This window comes from Lampetra fluviatilis, chromosome 5, assembly GCF_964198595.1.
Source record: "Lampetra fluviatilis chromosome 5, kcLamFluv1.1, whole genome shotgun sequence".
NCBI lineage: Eukaryota > Metazoa > Chordata > Hyperoartia > Petromyzontiformes > Petromyzontidae > Lampetra > Lampetra fluviatilis.
In genome coordinates, this window is record NC_136279.1 from 431355 (window position 1) to 458247 (window position 26893).

General features: G+C 41.3%; 1 protein-coding gene across 3 annotated transcripts; it reads left to right on the forward strand.

Annotated features, from left to right (window-relative positions):
• Positions 1 to 52: 52 nt before the first annotated feature.
• On the forward strand, positions 53 to 19692 carry HBS1L (HBS1 like translational GTPase). 3 transcript variants are annotated; one of them, XM_078856309.1, is made up of 18 exons: positions 53 to 251; positions 1322 to 1387; positions 1794 to 1931; positions 2371 to 2556; positions 9017 to 9134; positions 9260 to 9558; positions 10064 to 10229; positions 11292 to 11409; positions 11815 to 11961; positions 12754 to 12828; positions 13376 to 13493; positions 14530 to 14598; positions 15041 to 15145; positions 15797 to 15887; positions 16413 to 16521; positions 17475 to 17575; positions 18219 to 18363; positions 19223 to 19692. In XM_078856309.1, exons 1-18 carry the CDS (start codon positions 209 to 211, stop codon positions 19232 to 19234), a joined length of 2106 nt encoding a protein of 701 aa, XP_078712435.1. In that variant the 5' UTR covers positions 53 to 208; the 3' UTR covers positions 19235 to 19692. The 3 variants fall into 3 exon arrangements, with proteins under 3 accessions (XP_078712435.1, XP_078712433.1, XP_078712434.1); XM_078856307.1 differs by having other exon boundaries at positions 76 to 251; positions 9020 to 9134; XM_078856308.1 differs by lacking the exons at positions 9017 to 9134; positions 9260 to 9558; positions 10064 to 10229; ... (9 more) ...; positions 18219 to 18363; positions 19223 to 19692 and adding an exon at positions 3374 to 7560 and having other exon boundaries at positions 76 to 251.
• The last annotated feature ends 7201 nt before the right edge of the window (positions 19693 to 26893 follow it).

The following is a 26893-nucleotide window of genomic DNA, read 5'->3' on the forward strand; positions in this document are numbered from 1 at the left end:
CGTGCTATGGACACGCGCGGGTTTGTATTCCGTAGACCGGTGTGGCATCGGCGATTACATTTCGCACATTGGATAAGCGCCGCGACGGTTCGGCATGGAGAGGAGGAGAGCGTCGCCGCTTCGCGACTAAGACGCGTCGGCACCGTCCGCCTCGCACAGCAAACACAAACACAGAAGATCACGGGGATAAACACACCAGCGACGCGAAATGTCGAGGCACAGGAGCGTGCGGGGATACAACTACGACGAGGGTGAGGGCATAGAGGCGGCGAGGCCTGGGCCTGGCTAGCGGCGGCCCCTCGGCAGGGCCTGAACCAGCGGAACATCAACATCGCTCATCCTCACTTTGATAGCAGCAGCAGCAGCATCATCATTATCATCATCACCAGCGTCACAGCAACATCACTTCAGCAACGCCGTCGACAACATAACTTTAATGTAGCCGGCGGCATCGTCTCACGAACGTCACTTCCAACATCGTCAACATCACTGCGACAGCCACATCATCGTCACTTCAACATCTCCCGTCGAAATCATCGTCCGCGTCGTCAGTATATTGCATCAACATCATCGTAGCTTTAGCAGCATCATCATCAGCAGCAGCAGTTTCACAATTCACAATAAAGGATGTTTTGGGTGAGATCACGTAAATATAAATGTGACGTTAAACCCGCCGACACAGCCAATTAGGTTTGTTTCGTTAAACGTGCCAATTAGTTATGACTTTAGCACACCGGTGTGTTGGCTAGTAAACACACGGATTTACGATCTGCTGTAGTGACCGATTGGAACGTTTTGTTTACGTGACAAACCTTACTAATTGGCCCTGTCGGGTGGTGGCGAGTTTCACAATCGCCAGTGATAATGGGCATCAGCAGAACATTACAATCAAACAACATCATCAGCAGCAGTGGCATCAACATCGCTGGCATCACGATTATCGACGGCATCAAATTCATCAGCGACACAAACATTAGCATAAGAATACTCATCAACAGCAGGAACATCGCAATCGCCTTCACAAATCATAACTACCAATATAAAAAGCATAGTTTATCATCTGCATTGTCAACATTACAATTTACCATTCTCAACACTGCCATCTGTTGTAGGAAAAAGCATGATATTTACAAACGACCATTTGGCATCATGGTTATTTGCACAGAAACATTGTCACCAGTCTTCTTTATACCTTACAATCCACCGTCTTCACATAAACTAGAGAATACAAAAAGTATACTTGGTATGTGATAGGGCTTCCTAGTTTTTTGTGTCGTGACCTTGGTTGTTTGACCGATGTGTTCTTGCTGATGTATTGCAGATTTTGAGGAGGATGACCTATACGGACAATCCGTGGAAGACGATTATGGAGTTTCACCGGCAACAGGTATCTTTTTTACATTTTACTGATCAGAAATTTCCGCGACCTCTGACATGGAATGTAAACTGTATATAGATGTCAAAGAAGAGCATGACTGGTGCATTTTATTGCGAGTTTAAATTCTCAATATTCAGCTCTTCCTCACTCTGAGGTCCACACAATGTACACCACTTTTTGGGCCTTCAACACCAGTTCACATAGACTGGGCCCCCATTATCGACGTGGAATTTCCAGGACTTGTTCAGAGTTACGAGAAGAAAGCACTTTGCCCATGGTTGTCTGAGCAGAGGCACGTTTCTCATTATTGTCATGGTAAATTATATTAACAAAATTTACGAACATCTCTATTACATTTTCTTTACTGTCTTACCATAATTACACGTTCATAATCGTAACCAATCTTATTTTGCAGCTGCCCAGTTCATGTACCAGAGGGCTGATTTCCAGTTGGCAAATTTCGTGGATGAGCCACTGAAAGAAGAAGATGAAGAAGGTGAAGAACAACCACCTGCAAACTCCAACACACTGGGTCTCAGCGACATAGACAAAGGTACAGGACCACTAACTGTTCGTCTTGTGATTGGGTATTCTGTGCTGCCAGAAGGGTCGTTTACATTTAGCTCCTCACCCTGTGGCAGGGGAAGCATAATATTGGGCCAGTGAGATGTGGGCACACCCCGGTGACGGGGTGGAACTGGGAGATAGGGAGTGGTAGTATGTGCTAACGACCACATGACGTAATTTGCTCTTTGTTAAATATTTGGCTGTAATTTTGGGTAGAGGACCTTCATGGTCTCAAGTATATGCTTTACTGCTCCAGTCTGCTTCCCACTGCAGCAACAAAACATTACTGTAAAATCGAATTTCAACACAACAGATATAAAATGTGTACTGGTACAATATTCATGTTTTTGTCACCTCTGTGCTGGCTTTAAAACATTTACATTTTATTGACTTTTGACCATGATGTTGGTGGTGTTTCTCCCTAGCACGCTTGCACTCTTGCCTTGAGGAGATGAGGAACATTGCCGGGGATGCATTCCCTGAGCCAGTGATGGTGCAGGCGGTTTTGAACAGCAACTTTGAGATGGAGAAAGCCCTGGATTCCCTGTTTTTGCAAAGTGACAAAACACGTCCAGAAGTGAAAGAACAAAGGCTTCCTAGGTCTTCAAGAGGTGAGAATGGCTTGTAAATTAAATCTCAAGGTTATTTAGGCAGAATATATTTGCGTAGAGGTTTTTGAAGTATAATGCAGCTCAGTTTTGTTTGGTTATAGCTGATTTCCTAAGGAAAGTATAGCATCAAATGTGGCATAGACCCATAATCCATTGCTATTGCGGCAGGGTTTCGTGTATCATGATTATTTGTGAAACTCACAAAACCACTGAGCTGAGGTGGCCAGGAGATGGCAGTACAGCCATTTGTAATGAACCTATGAATTTGAATCTTTGTTATCCCCTTTGTGGGCTCGTTCTAGATAAGACAGTTTCCTTCCACATTACAACATTAATCAGCCGAACATTCAATTTTGGGAACCTCTGAAAAAGAGATTTGAGACTCAGTGGAAATGTTCATTTCATGTACAATAACATGAAGTCATGATAAACCAATTTAAAGTAGTGCATTTCGTTTGGAATGTATACCTTTTTAATTCAATCTAATACAATCAGCATTAGAGGTATTTTACTGGAAAAGGGTTATTTCAGGGTTTTTTTTGTGCCCGTACAAGTTGAATATTGATGGGAATCCATTGCAATGTAACAAAACATGCTCACAATGTTTGTTATAAATGAATGTTTTTTATTTGAAGCAAAACATTGTACCATAATATACCCGCAATATTTTCTTTTGATGTTTTTGTCTTTTACATTTTTAACAAAATGCCATTTTCATTTTCTCTTTCCACCAACCCCATCATCTTTCCTTCATGTGTTGCTGTCTGGCTGTCGTGATTGGTCTTCGACAATTGTCATTTGGCTCTCGTAAGGTAAGAAGCCATATCTGTACAATTACCAGCTTGTATTGGAATTGACAGCAATGACACACCTGGTTCACTAGGAATGCACCTTCCACCTCAGTCGTCTGACTTGAGTTGCACTTGTTCAGTTAAAGTAGACAAATCCCATGCTTTAAGTTCCATACAATATTCACCTAATCCATCGATGTGCGGGCAATCTTTAGATTTACGCCACCTTCTGTCAGAAACTTACAATCCAGAAATAACAGGGACTGAGCAATCTGAAGAGTTAAAGCAAATTTCAAAGGAATCAAATAAAATCAGTGGCCTATCGCTTTCATCCCTGTTAAATGATGAACAGCTTTTGCAAAATGCTACATCATTCCACAATAAGAAAGTTGACAATTGCTCAGAAAAAAACTTAAATTCTTCTTTCAAATCTTTACCATCAAATACTCAAAATATGTCTTTAGCTGAACTTGCAAAGGGACCCTTAGCTAGTGGAACTGAGGTAATGTCTTTGGAAAAGGGTTCTTGGTCTCCTTTCAGTACATCAGGAGGCCTCTTGCTGTCTGCACTCGCCAACAATGTCCACAGCCCTTCCTTGACACAGCCGGTGGCCATCGGAACTATTAGGTCTAGCCAAAAATATCACAACGCCCATGTGTTGTCCCAGAGTTTAGAATCAAATTCCTCAGATGTTATGTCCATTGGCCTAGAAAAGCTTATGCAACCTGCCGATGGCATGGGATCTTCTGAGAGTAGTTTCAGTTCATCTCCATGCCTCGGAGGGGTCAATTTGGGAAGTTTTCTACTCGACACACCAAGTCTTGCATCTCTGATTAACAAACAGGAACAAGCATCGCCTCCACAGATACAAAGCAGTACATCATCAGTGAGCAATGCCAGTGGTACTGGCATGAACAGCTTGTCAATCGGATCTTTATCTTTGGCCGATCTTGCCAAGCGGCATAATGAAAATGCCACAAAGTCTCTTTCATCTTCACCTCGTTTGCGAGATTTGGCTCCAGGTTTCTCAAATGTAATGTCTGACTCAGCCTTGGCTGTTGATCTTAACAAATGTGGGCATCCATCTCAAGAGTCAATTTCAGCATCAGCCTTAAAACCTAAATCAATTAAAGCTGTGCACAATTCAACTTATCCACTTAATGTAAATTTAGAGAACGTGCAACCATATTCGGATGTTAAACAAAACATGCTCTGCAATGCTGTTTCCACTAAGATTATATTACATGAGGCAAAAAACATAAAGCAGCAAACAGTGGGTAGTCGCTCCCAGAAAATATCGAGAACCAACAGAACACAGCTGTTCAAGAATCCCTCCGGCCTTGCTATGGCTCTTTGTTTCCAGCCACCAAACCAGTTACTGAGAGATAAAAGTAAAATCCGTTTTCGAGTGTTTGAGTATGAGAGGCAGGCTAAACATGTGCATGTTAAAGAAGAAGAAGATCCACTCGCAGAAGTTAAGTTCTTTAACTTTGATGTTCCATCGCCAGATGATGTTGTGAAAAGCCTCCAGAAGAATGCATTTACTCGAGGAGAGGTGGTGTAATATCATGCTAATGCTGGTACTCCTGGTTAGCTTTCTTTGACAAACTAACGTGGCTTTTAATAGTATGCCATACAAATGATTAAATATAGTTTGTGAATATTTAAATAATTTATTTGACAGCTTGAGTAACCTTTTTATAATCGTACATTGAACGTTATTTTTTATTTTGCCTGGAAAGGCCCGCTGAGCTCCATGTAGCTCTTTTAAAGAAGCGACCCGGCCACAAATTATAGCTCAAAGAAGTGGCTTTTAACGTGGAAATGTATAGCAGCCAAATACTCATCCTAAACACATAGTGAGTGGAGGGAAAAACCGTAGGACCCAAAGAAAATCCACGTGACTTCCGGGAGAACATACATGGGTCAGGGTCGGGATTCAACCCATGACCTCCTGCACACTATTCAAGGTAGTTAACACCTCGCCACCACGGCGCTCAAGTGAGCACAATTCCCAAAAGAACAACTACAATTCATGCTTGGTGTATCTATTCAAATATTTTATAAAAGTCATTGATGGACTGCCTAAACTCAGGTTTTGGATAAGTCCAGTATTAAAAGTTTTAAGTGGGGATTGGTAGCTCTGCTGGCAAAAAAAGTTTCTCATCACTGCATTTAGATGAACGTGGTAGTTGATATCCTGTATTTGCGTGTAATTGCCAATGTATTAAAACAAATTCCAAAAACATTGGCAACTGCATGTAGAGATGAGAATACAGAAATATTTAGAGTGTACCAAAAAGTAATGTTTGATCGAATGTAAGCCAGGCACAAATCCTGTCTTTCAATGTACAGGGGGAAATTATTGGATAAATAGAGCAACATACACCAGCACCCTTCAGGATTTCCACTTTTAAGTGACATGCTTCTTTGTGCTAATCTAAATGTATTGTCTTATTATTTTTTAGGTGTCGTTGCAATGCTTATACTAATATACCTTCATTTATTATGCACTGATAGGTGGCAGTTGTAAACTATTATATAATTGGAAATAAATCTATCAGACCACCTGCACAAAGGTGGTATTTTAGTTACCTTAATGTACGTGCATATTGATTGACCACACAATAATTAATCTTCGTAGTATGTGTTTAAGGCTGTCATGAACATTAATAACCTCAAAACATACATCAGCAAGTTTAATCTAGAGTCGTTAGGCACGTGTGGAATTTTAGTGTCTTTATACATTTTAGAATGCATTTTTTAAAGTTATTGGTAAAAATAAGCAAAAAAAGCAAAAAGGTTCATAGTATGTACATTAACTTTTTTAACCCCCATTCTGTGGCAGTTAGTGAAGAAACTTATTTAAATCGAGTGTAGGTATAAGTATACACTCTTTATTTTAGTAAATAAACCTGGGCAAGTTATATGAAATACATTTTAAATGAGCAAAGTTAATTTAGTGAGCTCTGCATTTTCATATTTTGGTAGTTTCCTTGAAAAAAAACTGTAGTTTTTTAATCATTAATACAAGAAGTTGGAAATAAAAACCCAATTTTAAACATTTAATAAAAAAAATATCTGACAGTTGGTGTAGCTCACAACGATGTGGTGGATGTATATTTGAATTACAGTAGTAATACTTTTAGGAAACCTTCTTTTCCTCTAGCAGGCAATGCTACACGACTGCAGTGGTTTGGAAGCAAACTTAGATTGTTTCTTAATACATTATTTCATCATTGACCAATTATATGCTACTATTATAATACACAAAAGCCTTTTTGAAAATACTACATTGCTATAATAGTGTTTTATCAACCACAGCAAACCATCCTTACCAAAACACTAAAATCTACTGAGTTGAAAACATAGATTGGTATTTAATGACCAATATTTTTCAACGTCCTGTTATTATTAAATTATGACAGTACTGTACTGAAAACTTTTAACTGCACCTCTAAAAATGTATTTTGGTTTGTTAAATCATCCAGTTTCTCGTCATGTGGTTAGAACAAATGGTTTGGTGTTTGTATGCTTGGCATGTATACAGATATACAGAACGGTAATTAAGAAGAATCACTGACAAAGCCATCATGAATCTGTTAATGTTAGAAATGACTCTTGTGTAATCTTGTTAAATGTAGTGCTTTAGGATAGTATTGTGAGCTCTGCCAAACATATTTTGTTTTAATGCAATGTATAAATATTTGTAATTCTATCAATTATGAGAAGTACTTTTGTAAAGCTACAGTTCTTCAGTGCATGGGTTTTGATTCTTACTTGTCGAAAGCTCCTTTCAACTCAGGTTTGTGTGTCCTCGTGTGTGGGTCTGAGGAAAGGCATTTTATCAATATGTGAATTGAAGCCGAAATGTTTAAAGTGCAGCTCTGTGATATTTTATATATATTGTGGGTTTTTAGATTGTATTGATGCTTCAGTATTTTTTATTATGTTATAACTTATATGTGTATTCGTGTCACTGTCATGGCTCGCTTCTGGCTGTTTTATACCTTTTAATTCAAAATACTAGTTGAGCAAAACTTCACCAAGGCTCGGCTCAATATTCTTGATGTTTAGTGGATCTTTAATTTACTTTTGTAATCATATGTATAATTTTCTTGCAGTACTGTTATTTAAAAGTAATGGGATTTGATTGAGTGGCTTTTGTAACATTGTTTTAATAAAGACTGCAGTTGATATTACAACATTTAAATATGCTTGTGTTACTGCAAGCATGTATGTAGTTGGCTGGGTAATCCTGGGAAAAATTATAATCTCATAATCAGAAAGCTGTGGCTTTAAAACTTGGTTTGGGTCGACTCAGCCCAACGTCTGTCATGGGTTAAGAAATAAGTACCACTTTGACTTTGTGAGAAGTCAGCAGTGGTTATTTATATGGAGAATGGCCCATGCGCTGGTAATGGAATATTGACGCCACTGGCTGAGGGCCACCAACAGAGATGAGTACTGCCCCATTGCTCACTTTAATATGCCTGGGCATTACAACAGTGCATGTGGATGTACTGTACACTGAAAATAATTTCTACTCAATAAGAGAATGTGTACATAAGGTGCGGGGATCCTTTTCCTTACCGAGGGCTGAAATAGGCCTTAAAAATACCCTGACTAGGCCACCCATTAGCCAACTCAGGCCACAACACTCCATTGTTATACGTGGATGGTATCAATATTTTTTTAAAATAATAATTTCCCTGAGTTGTGAAAATAGTTTTGGGCTGCATAATGGCCTTGAATTCTGGAACCATTAAGTCAGTAATTCCCTGTTTTTATAAAGCCAAGCTGCTTTCAGCTGGTTTAAAAGTTGATTTGGTAACAACATACAACTAGCATTTGTAAAAAAAAACTGCAGAAAAGACAAAGAAGCTAATGCTGAGCAGAGATATCTGTATGTCAACCATTGCTGTAATGGTGTACTGCAATGCACAGGGAGGGTGGGTTTTTTCGTGTAGCCTTGTTGAAATATGTTTGGGTAATGTAAAATCAAAAAAATTCTGGCCAACGGATACCGGAGAGTGTGCTGCCATCCAGGCTTTCAGATTCCCTTGGCATGCGGAGGTCCGTAGACTAACATAGACCAGGGGGCATGCACCCCCCAGCCTTGTGAATGAAGAGGCGAGGGGACTCCAGCGAGGCTGTGATGTCATCAGAGGAAGTTCTGGCACTGGGCATCAGTCACGTGACCAATGTTTAAAATATGTTTTTTTTCCAATCGTGAAATAAACTCCCTTACCTGTTTCTCAATCTCACCGGTCCGCTTCTGATACACAACCTGGGTTTGTATCTGCAAACATGTTGTTCATTTAATTTGTAGGTTTCGCTTTGTCAATTGGGCTTATCAAAATGACAAGGCTTTAGAAAGTGAAAGTAGAGTGCATATTTATTATGTCAGTGAGTTTTAAAATACATTATTTAGTTGTTTACTTAATTAAAAGTGACCCTCGTATCTCGTTAAGTTGGATTTATTTTCGTAAACGGTGGTTGTCCTCACGGAGAAACTGCCCTCCGCCACTTGAACGTGGAAATGTACAGCACTGGCTCAAAGCCACTAATTGGAATAAGCACTGCCCCAATGGAGATGCTAATAATTTTAACATTAGCAAAAATAGCTATGCTAATGATATTGTTTCAATCTACATTTTGCGTGGCAGCAGGGAAAAGAGGGGAGGCATCATCTGTCTCCAAAGCAGAGTCTGACATTGTACCAAAAGTTGCAAAGATGACAATATCAGGAAAACAGACCATTGGATTTGATGCCTCAATTGGCAGGTATGTGTGTTACTTTAGATACATTTGCATTTTACTATTTTACGTAGAAAATTTTACAGTGGTTTTTATCATTTTCAACATGTGTTACATGCAATGCATTAACAACTACAATTTTTAATTCACAGTCCAAATGGCCAGATTTCAAATACCTCGAATAAGGAGTCCCATTCCGAATCCGTTCAAAGCACTTCGTCTTCAGCGATGTGCACAAAGCAAACGCTGCTTTCTGAAGGTCCCACGTTGGTGTCAAATCAGAAACTGTCTCCTAAGCCCCCTGCCAAAGTGGGTCTACACACAGAAGACACACCCACTGGGACAGGGACTCCTGGCAAGCAGGCCGGAAAGAACCGTACAAAGCTTGATGTGAAGTCTGAGCTTGAGAAGAGACAGGGTGGCAAGCAGCTCATCAACCTCGTCGTAATAGGTAACACGCACCGGCGAATCGAATCATAACAATGCGAATTAGATAGAAACATTATTGGGCAAGGCAACGAGAGGGTATCTTATGAACAGACTGGCCCCTGCCATGTGAAAATATGGAAATGTACACCAATATGGTTGTCCATTGCCCCTTTTCGCTTGAGCAGGAAGCACCAACTTTGTTCGAAATTTAGATCCCCAACATGTAATACCTGGCAAATTGGGTTGTAAAACAACCCATGTGAGATAGGCAACGTAATATTGTTTTATCTGTTGGGTCTATAAAATGATGTTGCGAATAACACATTCATTTAGAAAGGGCAATGTTTTACATAGTTTCCTTGCTCTTTGGTTCTTTCGTTAAAGTCAGGTACCAAAAGAACCAAAGAGTATGGATTCCAGCAGTCACGAAAGCTTCAAATCATAGTTTCCTTGGTTAAAGTGTTGTTGATATTAATTTACATATACGGTAGTAATGCGTTAACCAGTGCAATCTTTTTCGTGTGCAGGCCATGTTGATGCTGGTAAGAGCACATTAATGGGGCACCTTCTGTATCTGCTTGGAAATGTCAACAAGCGGGCAATGCACAAGTATGAGCAGGAGTCGAAAAAAGCTGGCAAGGCCTCCTTTGCCTACGCTTGGGTTTTGGATGAAACTGGCGAGGAGCGCGAAAGGTCGCAGCATTTCACCTCCACAACTCCACACTGCCACAGCATGCAAGACATCGTTTTTTACCATCCTTGACTGTTCGTCTGCATTTTTTGAAGGCACATTTGTTTATTCAAGGAAACATTTTTTGTTTCATTCGGGGAGAACTCAAGAGAGCAGGGTAGTCTCATCTTTCAAAAGTGGTCTGCGTAACAGTTGCTGAGCACAGGTCCAAAGGTCCAAAACGTCAAGCAACCAAAGTTGTAATCAGAGGATGTATAAAAAAAACATCGTACTGCTTATGAATACCATTATTTTGGAATTGTGAAACATTTTATTGTAAAACAACTGTTCTTCACTATTTTAGAGTCTAAATATTTAGTGAAGCGGTAATAGTAGGGTCTAGTTTGAGCCACTTGCCCAGCTGGCTACACTAGAGCAGGACGTGCCAATAAAGTAATTTGTGCTGGAAATAGTTTTGCTTGTAAGTTGAGTCTCTCGCAGTGACCACAGGTGAAGCTGGCACACTGCCTAAACCCAAATTGACTCCTGTGAAGTCAGACGTAAAGGATCTCACTGTTGGCTCATCATTAAATGTCATTCAATCAATGACCTCGGTTTAGAACTAAGTTATAGCCCATTGAGACCAAAGTCACTTTAGCATGGGAGGCAAGACCTGATGCCGAGACAAGGAGGAAAAGTCCACAGTGCAAAGATGGAATGAAGCGACGTAAAGTTTAAAAATTTAAAGGAGCATGCGCAATTATTCCAATTAAATTCCGTACACAGTAACAGAAAATATGATGAATAGTAAAAATCACAATAAACAATGTATTGTTATTTGAAGATGAATTTGGTGAATTTAGAAGATAAATATTGACAGTTTATTTGCAGTCATGCTAATGTGCGCATGAACAACCATGAACGGTAGTATAATGACCTTTCCCACTTCATAAATTTGAATAACAAATACATAAGTTCACAAGAACATTTTCTACAGTTATAAGGTGTCAATGTTATGAATTACGTAAATAGTAATGCATTTAATAATCGGTTTAAAACTGAAGTTTTGTCTGTTTTCATTGTAGAGGTGTGACAATGGATGTAGGCCTAACCAAGTTTGAAAGTAAAACGAAGCTGGTGACACTAATGGATGCCCCCGGGCACAAGGACTTCATCCCAAACATGATCACGGGAGCTGCCCAGGTACAAATGCCCTATCCTTTTTCCTATAACATATTAAATGTCTGCTGGACTCAGGCTGTTACTAGGCCATTCACACGTTGACTTTTCAATGTGATGTTCAAACTGGGCCCACAAAATAATTAGCTTGTCAGACTCCCGTGCTCTGGAGACGCACGTAATATGCAATAAGTATTTATGTTAAACTTCTTCGCACCGTACGAAGCCACCTGTGCTAATTGGAGGTGCAAATAGTGTTGACTATTCCCTGGCCACCCTGGGAGACCCATTATGTCAGGCACCACCAGCCCAGCTCTGCTCCCATGATAACTGGTTGTGAAGATGTGTGTTCACCAGTTCTCCTTGGCTAACATTGCGTAGAGGTTGGTGTGACATGGGGTCACCGCGTGCACGTGTTGTGTGTGACAGGCGGACGTCGCTCTGCTGGTGGTTGATTCGATCACGGGCGAGTTCGAGGCCGGCTTCGAGGCGGGAGGGCAAACGAGGGAGCACGCTCTGCTCGTGCGGTCGCTGGGAGTCACCCAGCTAGCTGTCGCGATCAACAAGATGGACATGGTAAGCGTAGCAGCATGATAGAAACCATTTGTGTCGCTTCACCTGAGAGTTTGAATTGAGCTTTTCATTCATATTGCTCCATTTGAAAACGTGAGGTGTAATTTACTTCCATGACCAATGACACTTTTGTCACGAATTTTTTTCAGTTATTTGTCAAAAGATCTATAAGGAAATAAAATAATGTACTTATCAATGACGCAAATGTTATCATTTATGTGTGCTTGGTCGCTTATGCCTGTAAACCAGTAACTTGAAGGGTAGGTTAGATTATTGAGAGATCACTATGAGAGATGACCAGGAGATGGCAGCACAACAAATGGGTTTCTTAAACATTTAACTCTGCTGTGTTATCCACTCACATGGCTAGATTTGCATCTGGCACTATGGCTTTGCATTTTTCTCCCTTAAATTTGGTCAAAAATAGACAAAAAAAGGAGGGAGAAGCGAGCCAGTGTTGAGTACGGGAGCAAGTGGCATTGTTTCCCAAACTCAGCGGCTCCCCCATCAACCATCAATCAGCGCACAGCTGCGCAGAATGCACGTAGAGAGGAGCGTGAGTCGCGCGTGGCGTTTGGAGTCTGGGAAAGCCCCGGTGTGCGCACCACAACACCACCTTCGCAACTCCCGCTCAACCGATGCTGCTGCGAAGCACACCCCCCATGCTTTCCGAAGTTTTGGTCGTAAAAATACTGTGCAGTTGCAAATCCGAGCAGACCAAGGATCAGGTGAATGTCGAATCGGCCTCTAGTGCTGTTGATAACATTGTATCCATGTGAATTCGTTTATTTCTAGCTGAATTGGTCAAAGGAGAGGTTTGAAGAAATCACGAGCAAACTGGGACAGTTTCTCAAACAAGCTGGTTTTAAGGTAAGATGATTAAACGTTTCAATGTTGTGTTGCAATGGCAATTGCAGGGCTGTGCGAGTTATTTCCAAGATGATTGGAGGTCACCACTTGCATGCTACAGCATTGCAGTATCATCTTTCAGTGAGAGCCCCTCATCGGATGCTTCAGTCTAAGGTCCAAATGTAGATAGAATCACGTGTGTGATGCAGCTTGCTTATTTTAAATAAAACAGGTATAGCTGTATGGTATTCTGGAGGGAATGCATAAAATACATTGAAACTCTGATGGATTTTCAGCGTCCAAATTAAAAGTTTATCGTAAAATGTAATACTATAATTAGTATTGGTAGGATACTGAATGATGGAAACATTTAATTTTGCAGCAAAAGATGACACAGGAAATAATGTGCATTTTGGAATATTGTGCAAATGTACAACTTGTAAACATTATTATTGTAACACTTTTAGGAATTGAAATTTTCATAAGATTGTCACAACAGATAGGCAGGCTTGCTGTGCACTGGGCTGCCCCAACCGTCTGATCATGTGATCACCATTCACACGTGCAGGAGTCCGAAGTGACTTACATCCCGACCAGCGGACTCTCGGGGGAGAATCTCGCAATGAGAAGCAAAGAGGAGAAGCTTACAAGCTGGTACAGCGGACCCTGCCTGCTCGATTGCATAGGTAATGGCCATGTCAGTGTTCACGTTTATACACAGGGATTTTCATGTCTGTGGTGGTGATTTCACTTCACGCTCATTAGTAGTGTGTCCCGCAATCCTGCTTACACTGTTGGTTCTAATAGTCGTTTATTCATCTCGAAAAACCTCATGAATGATCTGCATTGGGATGTTTGAGTGGTATTTTTAAGATGTGTGCTTTTATTGTGGAACTAAACCATTATAAATGGAGAAAGAAAACCCATGCAGTATGGGATGCCATTTACAATTCATATGGACTGGTGAGGTACCAACTTGCTTACTGATATACTGATATTTGCTGGTGACATTGAATCCCATTAGATCAGAAGTGTCACAGCACATTGTAATCTCTGTGTGATCCATCAACCCAGTCTAATAAGTGTTGAATTTCAGGTATGTGCTACCATGCCCAGACATGCCTGGAAGTTTACAGTTTAAAACATCAATGCAATACATGATTATACTTCGTAATTACTATTTACTCAACTTATAAATCTCTTCTAGAAGCTTTTAAAAGTATTTAATGTCATTCAAGCTAAGTTTGTACCTTATTTATTAACTTCTCCTGACAAAGTGATAGATAATTATTATAATCCACATTCATTAATTCATAGTTGAAAAGAGATTTAATCTAATTTAGTGACATTTTGGACAATCCAGTGTGGTGGTAAGGTATTGAAGGATGTATCATTTGATGTCCACTCGCACATGAAAAGTGTTGTTTGTTTAACCAGTGCAGAACTCAATAAGCCATATAGAATGGCCAAGAATCGTCAAAATAACAAAAAGGAATCGAATAAGTACAACCACGTTAGAGGAGGAATCAAGGATTCTGCATCAATATTTAGAAACATAAAATGTCCTGAAACATACGTTGCCTCAGTGAGATGACGTCAAGAATCGTACAGAATTAGGTAATCATAGCACTGCTAGTTAAATAGGATGAGATATGTGTCACGTCCAGAAGAAATGGCCCCTCTCGGCAAACAATAACGAACTTTGTTTTGTTTTGTTCCCAGATGCTTTCCGCCCCCCTCAGCGGCCTGTGGATAAGCCCTGCAGGCTCTGTGTCTCTGACGTGTTCAAAGGTCTGATTCACACCCCTTTAGGGTTTAAGATCTGAACCGTAAAATTCATCAAAGCATCTGATTTATGTGGCATGTTGTATTTGTAGCCAGGTGTCACTGCAGATAAACCGCTTGACTGTGAGGACGTTGTGAGTTCATGTATTGCAACTGGGGCTCGACGCAGCCATCGTGCCTTGTCGGTTGTTCCATTGAACTATCACTTTGTGAGATGCCAACAATGGTCATCCTAATGATAAACTCCCCCCTCCCCCCACCCACATTTGGAATATGTAATTGCCATCACTGGTTTAGTGTCCCCAAAGGATAAGAACACTGCCATTTGTTCGTTTGAGCAAGGTGACACTTAGGCTTTGACATGACCTGCCTGTTTATTTTGTTGCATCTGAATACCTGAAATGTGTCAGTTGTGTTTAGACTTGCGTTTGCTGTCTATCTTTACCAGACGTGGGTGCAGGGTTTTCTGTTGCTGGGAAGGTCGAGGCGGGCTATCTGCAGACTGGCGATAGGCTGGTTGTTATGCCAGCTAACGAAATGTGCACAGTAAAAGGTAAACTAAATATGAACAATAGCATCAGTGAAGTCACATCACTGCTGTTTTTGCAGTCACATGTGTAATTTCATAATAAGATATGCATGTGATATGGCACATATTTGACACGTATACAAGACTCTCACAAAATATTATTTTTGCAATAGTTTTTGTTTAAGTATTGAGTGTATGTCACTGAAAATGTTAGTAATGTCACACTGCTGCAACTTGATTTTTAAGCTGGCTCATTCCAGGATAATTGTTTACACCAAACCAGATGTGTCAGCTGTGAATAATCATGTTGTACATGTTGGAGACCATATGTTGCTACATCAGCAGTATGTCCTTTCTCATCTCACTTTCCGGTAACAACAAAGCACTTATAATTCCGGGCCGTCTAATTCACTTGTACTTGATTTAGCACCTGCACAGCCTAATGCAGTTTCGTGGAGGGGCAGGTGGTTTTTTTTGGCTAGGTGAATAGCCACCCACCTTCCAAACCCACACGTGTGTGCAGTAGCAGTACAGACAATGGCCAGGGGCTTGCCAGAACCCCTGCACGGTGAGCAAAAACAATCGGCTGCTAAAGTGTGCTGACAGAGTGAAGAACCTTTGTTTGCCTCTGTTCTTGGTGCGCCGGCGTCTTACGACAGGTGTTGCTTATTGCAGGCATCACGCTACACGACGAGCCCATGGACTGGGCAGCTGCAGGCGATCACGTCACCCTTAACGTGACGGGCATGGACATGATCAAAGTCGGGTATGGCTGCGTCGCCATAATTACAGCGTTTTCGTGCTTTTCTTTCAGGAATAAACACCCAAGATATGTGTGTAGATTTACAAAAAAAAGTCTGTATGGCAGTAACAGACTTCCATGTAAATTAGCAGAAGATAAATTGTAAACTTAACTGGTTACTCATGTAATTAATAACTTATTTAAAAATATATATACATATATAATATTTACGTTGACTATAAATATGAATGATCAAAAAATATTTTTGTTTGAAGCAGATTGTAATGGGTAAATGATACTCAAAATGTTTTGCAGTGTGTGGCTCTGCGTAACACAGTCCTACAGCATGTGAGTGGTTGTGCAGTTATCCGAATTTCTTGTCCTTGGCACCGCAGACTGTGACCTGGTGCTGCAGCTGGAAGGGCAGCTCTGTAAAGTGGTTCCGCTGTTGACATGCAAGGTTATATGAAGGGTTTATTGCTGTATCTGTACCGATAAACTTACAAACGCTTGCTTGTTGCTCTATCCTATTCCCTCTCGTCCCTACAGCGTTGGTAGCGTGGTGTGCGACCCAAAAGAGCCAATCAGGGCGAGCACTCGCGTGCGCGCCCGCATCCTCATCTTCAACATTGACCTGCCCATCACCAGAGGCTTCCCTGTGAGAGCAACAGCTGAGTGTGTCCTTAGCTGCAGTCTTACAGCAGCTGTCAGTGTCGTGGTCAAACACTGAGGTGGCTCAGTGGTAGAGTGAGCGGCTCACTCTCGAAAGGTTGAAAGTTTAATCGTACTTGGGGGTTGACTCGGCTCATCATCCTTCTGTGGTTGATAAAATGAAAACCACTGTGGAGAAGTCAACAGTGTTCTCTGCATATAATCATCCCGTCATAGGATTGTAGAATTTATACCCCAAAGTGTATTTGAGCACGAAATTACTTTGACTATTTAACATAGGTTATGTTTTGATAATATACCCGAGTGTCTCAGGGATAAATGAATCCAAATTGCATTGACATAAAACGATACATTTGTATTGACCTCGCATATGTATGTTGAACTTCTTTCGCACCGTAAAGAGCCATCCATGCTGATAGGACTGCAAATCAATATTTGTGTTGCTTTATGTTGAATGGTAGTGTCTCTAATGGCTGCAGTGGCAACAAACTGAGAGAAAGTGATACAGGAAAAGAGAAACAGACGAGAGACAGAGAAGGATGGGACACAGTGAGACATGGATACACATGCGGAGTCGTGGCATGCTAATTTCGCACTGTATACATGTCAACACCAATGCTCGACTTGGTGATCCAGTGAAAGGGGAATGTTTACAATGATGTGAACAGCAGAGTTTGATGTGGCATGATTAGCCTAACCGGGCTGTGGGCACAGGGGTGCACTTGTATCCATCAAGAGAATTGTTGGCGCAGGTTAAATGGCGCAGGGTCTCGTGATTAGCCTGACTGCTGTGGGCGCAGGGCAAAGGTGCCCTTGGATCAATCACTGGGTGGGAAATGTGCTGCTGACCCAGCCTTTGTAGAAGCTTGACGTCACTCGGGCTCTCTCGCAGGTTGTTGTCTTCACCCGTTAAGAGGAATGGCCTCTTTCTCTTGCCAGGTGTTGTTGCACTACCAGACTGTCAGCGAGCCTGCTGTTATCAAGAAGCTCATCAGTGTTCTCCACAAGAGCACAGGGGAGGTCGTGAAGACCAAACCCAGGTGGGAGCACGTTTCATTTGAATTGGACAGGAAGCTCATCATTTAGAATTTTTGTCAATTACGTGAATCGGATTAAAACATGAGCAACTTCACTTTGCTCCTTGTATAATACATTTAAGTGGCTAAGTAACTGACATGTTTTATTTTTTTACAATGTGTTGTCTGGCTTTCAAGAAGACAACATTTTTTTGTCTTTATGTTTATACTTCAAGATTAGCATTATTACATAACTAATGCCTTTGTTTTACACATTTAAATCTCTTCCGAGCTTAACAAGCTGTACTTTTAATAATTAACAATTAAAGTAGTTGCGTTGATTTTCATCATAACTCTTTTCCTGGTGATCTTCATTAAGGATTTAGTCTCGTGTGATATGATGCTATCTGGCCATGTGGCTCAGCGGTAGAGCGAGCGGCTTGCAATCAGAAGGTTACGTGTTCAAATCCTGGTTGTCCTCTGGAAAGACTTTCTGGTGGCATAAGAATGTGGAATTTTTGCCACTAGCTCACGGCTGTACACGAGATGCGCAGCACCTCAATGCTTATCTGAGCGAGAAATCACTTTGACCGTTGATAGGATGCTAATAATGCTGATTGTACTGTTCCCTGCGTGACGTGATATTGGACGCTGCCGCACTTCTTAGATGCCTTCAAAAGGGCCAGAACGCCATGGTGGAGCTGCAGATGCAGCGGCCTGTGTGCCTGGAGCGCTACAAGGATTTTCGCGAGCTCGGCCGCTTCATGCTGCGCTACAGCGGCTCCACCATCGCCGCTGGCGTCGTCACCGAGGTGAGATATAGGCCAGCAGCTGGCGCCCTTGCTCTGCTGATAATAAAAGCCTCCACATATGGAGGTGATGGGATTTACCAAGAATATGTCAGTGCGTGGTGAAGCCGTGAGCTACAGGGAAGCAGAGCACGGCCTGTGCATCTTGCAGATTAATTTGCTTCTGATACGGACATGAAATAAAAAACATTTCAAGTTCATATTTCTGTATTGTGTATAAATTATATCATTTGAGGATTCTGTATTCATATAATATTTTCTTCGACATGCACAACACAGGCAAACGTTAGTTGATTTGTGGATTAAATCATGGCCTTGAATCATGGCAAACCATTAAAGCGCTAGAAGTGGTAAAATGGTTCGGGCTGGTAGGGGTATGCATACATCTGATCGTTATGGTAAAAGGGTACATGACAAGCAAAAGGTCGTGAACCACTGATGTCGAGCAATGGACCGATAGCACATTACTGTTCACGTTTCTACATTAAATATATGATTGAATGTACCAAATATTAGCACGAGTGTGTTAATAGTATATGTAGTTCGAATACAGTATCATGGGCTCAAGTTGCCTGTGGTGTTAGTGTAGATGGCTTTTGTTGTCAGTGAATGATAAATATGTTTTAAAGTGTTGATATGATTTGATAACAAATCAGACTAAATTATTGCCTATTCATATTGTTGATATTGTGCACGTATAATACCGCTTTGTATTGTTATACGTATATGCTTGTCTGTCTGCACACTGGAGGTTAAAACAAACACCGCAGTTTACACAACACCTCCATACAAATCTATTGATGTTTTTCAATTATCTTAGCAAATAGTATATTTATATTGTAATGTCTGTTTTCTTTTTCAGATCAAAGATTGACCAGAATGCGTTTGAGAGAGCTATGTTGCTGTGTTTTCAACATCTTGCCAAACCCAGTTGCTCTTCATTTTCCTTTTGAAGTAGGAAAACCACAACAGCTGCTGTATAAAGACCTCTGTTCTACACAAATATAATTCAGCGACATGCCATTATTATGTTAAATATCTTGTCCATCTGTACTTACATACCAAATTGTAAAGTAATATATTGAACCCAACAGATTTAATGTTTGAATTATATCAACAATGGCTAGTTGAAAAACAGTAGTTTTTTTACCTTGATGGGTATTAATTTGGCCTCTTATGTTTTAATGTGCATACTATTACGTATGTTGCAACATTTCCCTGATGCAAACGATCATTGGAGGCAAGAACATGGTGCTTCCTCTAATCATGACGACTCTGAGCACACAACGGGCTGCATGGCATCAATAAACAGTGGCTCTTTGCCAGCACTCGCTTCCTTGAGACTTCTCATTTTCTTAACGTGTGAACACAAGACGTACGAATTAACTGCACAGTTGCGTTCCACTCACATGGAAAAGTGAAGTTCCTGTTTTCTTGGTGTAAAAGTCAATTGCTAAAAACCCCATTCTAATCTGTTAATATTTAAAGGTTGTTCAGGGTCCCCTCTTCTCTGCATTTATGCCTATTCCATGACTATACCTATTGAATAGAATGCATTTATGATCTCTGTCGAGAAACCAGCGAATATTTCAACTGGCAGTGCTTCGATTTAACAAGCAAATTAAAACCAGGAGTCATGACCTAGAAAATGACAAACTTTTACTTATCATGGCACCCTACCACACAGTTGAAATGTTATGGCTAATGCTATGTTTATATGTGGAACTTCTTTCGCACCGTACGTAGCCAGCCGTGCTAATCGGGAGGTGCGGGGAGGTTGGTTAACACACTACACAATGCTGCTCTAGGGCGTTGCGCCCACTGTAGGTGGACATTCCTTTGTCTTGTGGGGAGAACCTGGCTTGCCTTCACACAAGCCAAAGTGAAATATTAAAATACCTCGCCTGCTACAAGTAATTACATTACTGAAGTATATAGCAGCTGCAATGCAATTGCAAAAGTAAAACTGCTTAAAATACATTTAAGGAAATAGCTTCACCGTTTCAATATTTCAGAGGTGTTGGCGTATATTTCCGAATACAATTTTTGACAGTTACACACGATGCTATTGTGGCATTTTGTTCTACCCATACTACATTTCCCAGCATAGCAAAAATATGAATTTGATAATAACATGTGCATTGTCGACATCCATAAAACTTCATCCATTTCATGTTGAGCCACTTCAATGTAAGGGCTATTTGTGTGGTTAAAAAGTGGTGGTAGTGCACGTGTGCTCGCGACGCACCCAGCTCCGGCTCTTCCCCACGCTGGGGAAAGGGGGAAGCTGGAGCACTGTAGACAGAGCCCTCCTTCAACTCGGTGGCACAATTAAACACGTGACATCTCAACTTGAAAATATTGCACCCAAAGATGTGACATTAAGCCATTTACGGGTTTAAAAAGTGGCGTTGCGTCATGCACGCTGTGTTTACCCTGCATACTTTTACACGCGTATTGATTATAGTGTAATGTTAGGTACTCGTCATCAGCCGTGCTAATCCACTGCTGGATGAAGGCCTCCACAATCTGTCGCCATCTTGTGCTTCTGCAACAACACGAATAGTATTGTGACTGAACTGTGGCTGTAATGCTTAATCTATTAATGAATTAATATCAAATAAGCTCACAATGAACGCTTTATTTAGCACGACTAAACTTGTTTCTATTCGTAAGCAGTTCTCGTGCCCACCTGCAGCCACTAGATGCCGCTACAATCACCAAAATAATCTCCTATGAAGCACAAAGGGGGGGGGGGGTCATTTGTTACATTGATCATATTCACTTTGAACACCCTAAACATATATGCAAAATGCCATACCATGCCAACCCATGAAGGTTACATATAATGTACATTTCTCAACAGATGTTCATACAGAATGACTGATGGAGGAAAATAATGAAGTGAATGTTTGTGAAGTGTAAGTTACTCTGCAGAGGTCATCGATCGCAATATGCTGGTCAAATTTTAATTTAATATAAATAACTTACAGCACGGCCAATCCACTGCTCGATGAAGGCCTCGTGCCGGGTCGATCATTTGGGTTGATCGACCATCCTTCGCCTGCCAGTACGGGTTGAAGTGCGGAGGCAGGATCAGTTCAGATATCACTCGACAGTGATGTCAGCTGTGGCCAGATAATTGATCGCTGGGTTCATAGCAGTGCTCTAACAACTGTGCCACGGCTCCCCCCCCATGTGTAAGGCACAAGTAGTACATTCACAAGGTGCTGTGTTCAGCTGCTCCCCATGCACAATGCGACAACTCGATGTGATTGTCCAGCAGCTGAACACATACAAACACGGTTTTATTTTTGAAGCTGTTATTCCAATTATAGCTAATTTATAGAGCAGGTGGGGTTGGATAGTTAAAAACGTACAATGGGAAGATTGTATTCATATGGCAAACATGCTGTTTAGCCAACAGGCAAGCAGGTGAGCTGGCAGGTGGCGAGTCATGCAGGTTAATCAGGTGTCTTAACACTATTATCTTATGTCTTATCCCAGGAACACTATTGCAATTGTTATTTGAATTCTAAAACAATTGAAAGAATATGAATGTGAACTGATAACTGCACAGCATGTAAGAGTGTTAGGATATTTAAAGACGTAAAAAACTTGGCATAATTTGCCACGACATTTTTTGTTTGACCTGTCATTTGTTTAAACAAATATGCCCTGTAGATTGCATTACTGTCCTTTCTTGCGATGCTCCTGTCTGAAATAAGTGCTAATGGGAGTGTCGGCTTTGCCGGTCTTCCATCTACTCCCCCCACGGTTACAACAGCAGCATTGGCAAAAACAAGTGCACAAATTGCCAGGATTATTCACATGAATGTTGGTATATATTTACAGGACAATAGCCTGAGCGTTCCAATTAACTGCAAGTTTAGGGCAACCATTGGTATCAACGATCGATGATTGTTACCCTACCCTTTGGTTCTTTCGGTAAATTCACGGAGGTGAAAATAAAATAACTAAATCACGACGTTTCGGAGGCAACACAAGCTTCCGTCATCAGGTGTGTTGCCTCCGAAACGTCGCGATTTATTTATTAAATTTTATTTTATTTTCACCAACGTGACTTTACCGAAAGAACCAAAGAGTATGGATCCTTGCAGTCACGAAAATTTCAAGTCTAGATTGTGACCCTGCCTCATGTGAAGCTAAAGAAGGTGAAGGTGTTGTCCTCAATCCACTGTTGCCAATAGGGCCTCCACTAAAATGAACTCGAGTGGTGTTTGGTCTACTCTTCCATTTTAGCCAGACTCATACAATGTAGGCTCCCTGTCTCATGCAGGCCTGCACAAATCATACTCAGGCCCGAAGCGCACCTGTGTATATTGAGCTTGATTTGAAAGTTTGTAAAAATCCACCCCCCCTTGAAAGTGAAATTGACACGATACTCGCCCACGATGACTCCGGTTCTGCTGTCAGAGAACCTGTAACAGTCTATCGATGTTTACGCTCCTGATACAAGCATGTAAGACGTGATTGTTTATCATGCTTGCAGATTACTTGCAATGGAACAAACAGGACAATACAACCGAGTCAATAATCTATTATTTAAAGTATTTCAATTATTATTCTGTTCGGCAAAGTCACGTAGATAGGTTCAAATTAATAAAATAAATAACAACTACGACGTTTCGATCACAACAAAAAGCGATCGTCATCAGGAGGCTGTTGATTTCTCACCAACACAGCCACCTCCACGCGCCGACCTCGACGTGGCGGCGGCTCTGCGATCTCCCATGAACACGCTAATCTCTCACATTAACATGCTAATCTCTCACATTAACATGCTAATATCCCACATTAACATGCTAATCTCTCACATGAACATGCTAATCTCTCACATTAACATGCTAATATCCCACATTAACATGCTAATCTCTCACATTGACATGCTAATAACCCACATTAACATGCTAATATCCCACATTAACACGCTAATCTCATGAACATGCTAATCTCTCACATGAACATGCTAATCTCTCACATTAACATGCTAATATCCCACATTATCATGCTAATATCCCACATTAACATGCTAATCTCTCATGAACATGCTAATCTCTCACATGAACATGCTAATCTCTCACATTAACATGCTAATATCCCACATTAACATGCTAATCTCTCACATTGACATGCTAATAACCCACATTAACATGCTAATATCCCACATTAACACGCTAATCTCATGAACATGCTAATCTCTCACATGAACATGCTAATCTCTCACATTAACATGCTAATATCCCACATTAACATGCTAATATCCCACATTAACATGCTAATCTCTCATGAACATGCTAATCTCTCACATGAACATGCTAATAACCCACATTGACATGCTAATATCCCACATTAACATGCTAATCTCTCACATGAACATGCTAATAACCCACATTAACATGCTAATATCCCACATTAACATGCTAATCTCATGAACATGCTAATCTCTCACATGAACATGCTAATCTCTCACATGAACATGCTAATATCCCACATTAACATGCTAATCTCTCATGAACATGCTAATCTATCCCATGAACACGCTAATCTCTCACATGAACATGCTAATCTCTCAAATGAACATGCTAATAACCCACATTAACATGCTAATATCCCACATTAACATGCTAATCTCATGAACATGCTAATCTCTCACATGAACATGCTAATCTCTCACATGAACATGCTAATATTCCACATTAACATGCTAATCTCTCATGAACATGCTAATCTCTCACATGAACATGCTAATCTCTCACATGAACATGCTAATTTTCCACATTAACATGCTAATCTCACATTAACATGCTAATCTCTCACATGAACATGCTAATCTCTCACATGAACATGCTAATCTCTCACATGCACATGCTAATATCCCACATTAACATGCTAATCTCTCACATGAACATGTTAATCTCTAACATGAACATGCTAATATCCCACATTAACATGCTAATATCCCACATTAACATGCTAATCTCTCATGAACATGCTAATCTCTCACATGCACATGCTAATATCCCACATTAACATGCTAATCTCTCGCATGAACATGCTAATCTCTCATGAACATGCTAATCTCTCACATGAACATGCTAATCTCTCACATGAACATGCTAATCTCTCGCATGAACATGCTAATCTCTCACATGAACATAACTAGCCCCGCCCACTTCATTTGTGACCTTGGACCACACCCATTTTAAACCTTTAAAAGGAGCCTGCCTTGAGCAGCTTTTCTCCTGTTTTCTCCTGATGACGATCGCTCGTGTTGTGATCGAAACGTCGTAGTTTTTTGTTTATTTTATTGATTTGAACCTATCTACGTGACTTTACCGAAAGACCCAAAGCATATGAATTCCTGCAGTCACGAAAGCTTCAAGTCGAGATTTATTTTAATTATTACCATGAATCATGACAGTTCCATGCAATTGTGGACGGGTGAATCTTGATCACCATCAGCCTCCCCAACCTGCCAAGACATGCCGAGTAATTTGTGTATGGCATGAAGCAGTGCTATGATTGTTTTGTGCACGTTGCCCTTCGCTCTCGTACAGCAACTTCAGAAGCAACATTAAAGGTCCCGTTTTTTTAAGTTTGTCGCCTTCCGGGGATGTTGAATAAAGCAAAGCTGCTCGTCTCGAGTCTTCGGGTCTCTGTCCACTCTGATGGTCCATTTAAGTTCGGGTCTCTGTGTGACTATGCGAGTCATGGTGGACAGCAGTTTGCAATGTAGTCTGTGGTTTGGATTATGTTCTGTATCACCTCATGGTGGTTGCTCGGTGTGGAAACCTGGATTTGGCCACAAATGTCAACTGCTGTGGAGGGTTCCTCGTGCTGTCTACCCTTGCTCTTGTAATACTATACGCGCAGGTCAGCCATGAAGATGTTCGTTTGTTCATAATACATGCCTTTAAAATGGTCTCTTCCCTGGTGGATTTCTGAAATAGAAAACCAAAGTCAGAAAACAGTGTAATGATTTACATGTTAGATCAGTAAAATAAGCGGTGTTGCTTCTACATTACTTTGTATTTGCTGTGGGGGCACATACGTAATGTATGAATGTTTTAGTTCTACAGTGAATGCGTGTTATTTGTATAGGCAGCAATTGTGGGGGTTCGAGCCGATATGGCATTGGTGTCGGGATACCAGTTTAATTCCATGTCTTCAACATCCTCATCAACCATGCCCTGTCCACTGCTGGAGGAAGACCTTCCCAAGCGGCTGCCACCTCTCACGATCCTGCATTGCAATAAATCCATGCAGCACTTGCACAGAAACTGATTTCATCGCTCCATCTCCCCTGTGGACAGACTCTGTCATTTTTCTTGTCATGCACATCATTATTTGTGTGTCTCTCAAGTTAGCCCCGAATGAGCCGTGGTCTAAAGTGCCGACATCAATGGGGAGACGGTGGTGGACTATTGTAATTGCATTGCTTGCCTAACTGCGTCATCCCATTAGGATAAGTGCTGGTCGTTATAGGCGGTCTCTAACAGTAGATCTCATCATCATCATCATCAGCTGTTTCCTTTCCACTGCTGGATGAATGCCTCACCACCCTGTCACCATCTGTCCATTGAGGGTGCTGCGTTCGTGAGATGTGATCTCCCTCCCCTGGTTTGCAGGAGGCTGTGTGTTCGATCCTGACCCTGAAGCCTGTCTATTTGGCGTGCGCGTGTTCTCTCCGTGGTCGTGTGGATTTTACTCCGAGTCCACCGGGTTTTCCGCTCCACGTTTAGAAGCCTACTTTATTTGATTATCTATGTTATTTGGCCGCTTGTAAATTCTCACACGATATAATCCACACTGATGAGCTATCATGCGTGGTCAGTTCTCTGCAAACGAGTGAATAGTTCAGTGGGCTTTACCTGGTCATTAAAAAAATTGCTGCATAGTTTGGTATACTCTCTGTATCGCCACCCCACGATCCCTCTTCTGCACCCAAACCGATCTCATTGCTCCATCTCCGCGGCGGTGGTCGTCCTCTCTGGCACGTCCCGCAATTGACTGCCATTCCGTTCCCAGCCTCGTCCGTCAGCCGCGGCCCCGTACGGCGATGCCTCCTGGTCCAGTGCTGCCTCGTCGCCCTTCACGGTCAACGTGGTTTCTACAATGTGCACGTGTCCCCTGATCCGCGCGTTTCTCTGTCTCGGTGTATCCAAGCGTGCATCTCTCTCCAAGTTTATTTGTGTACAGTATGTTCAACTCGGTTAAATGAGAATATGTTTGTGCTGTGTACAATTAATCGTCTGCAATGTACACGCGTCACACACGCGTACATTATATCCACTGAAAATACTGCAGAAATGTGTTTACTGGTTACACATAAGATATTTTAAAATACTGCTTTACGCAATTCATATAATTCCTAATTGACAAAACGTTTGGAGTGCAATAACTGGAGACGTGCTTTCACGAACGCAGCGTTCGCAACGAACCGTTCCAAGCGTGTGCTAGGACGTATAAGTACTCTTGTGGGATAATACTCTGCATAGTTCACAGGGTA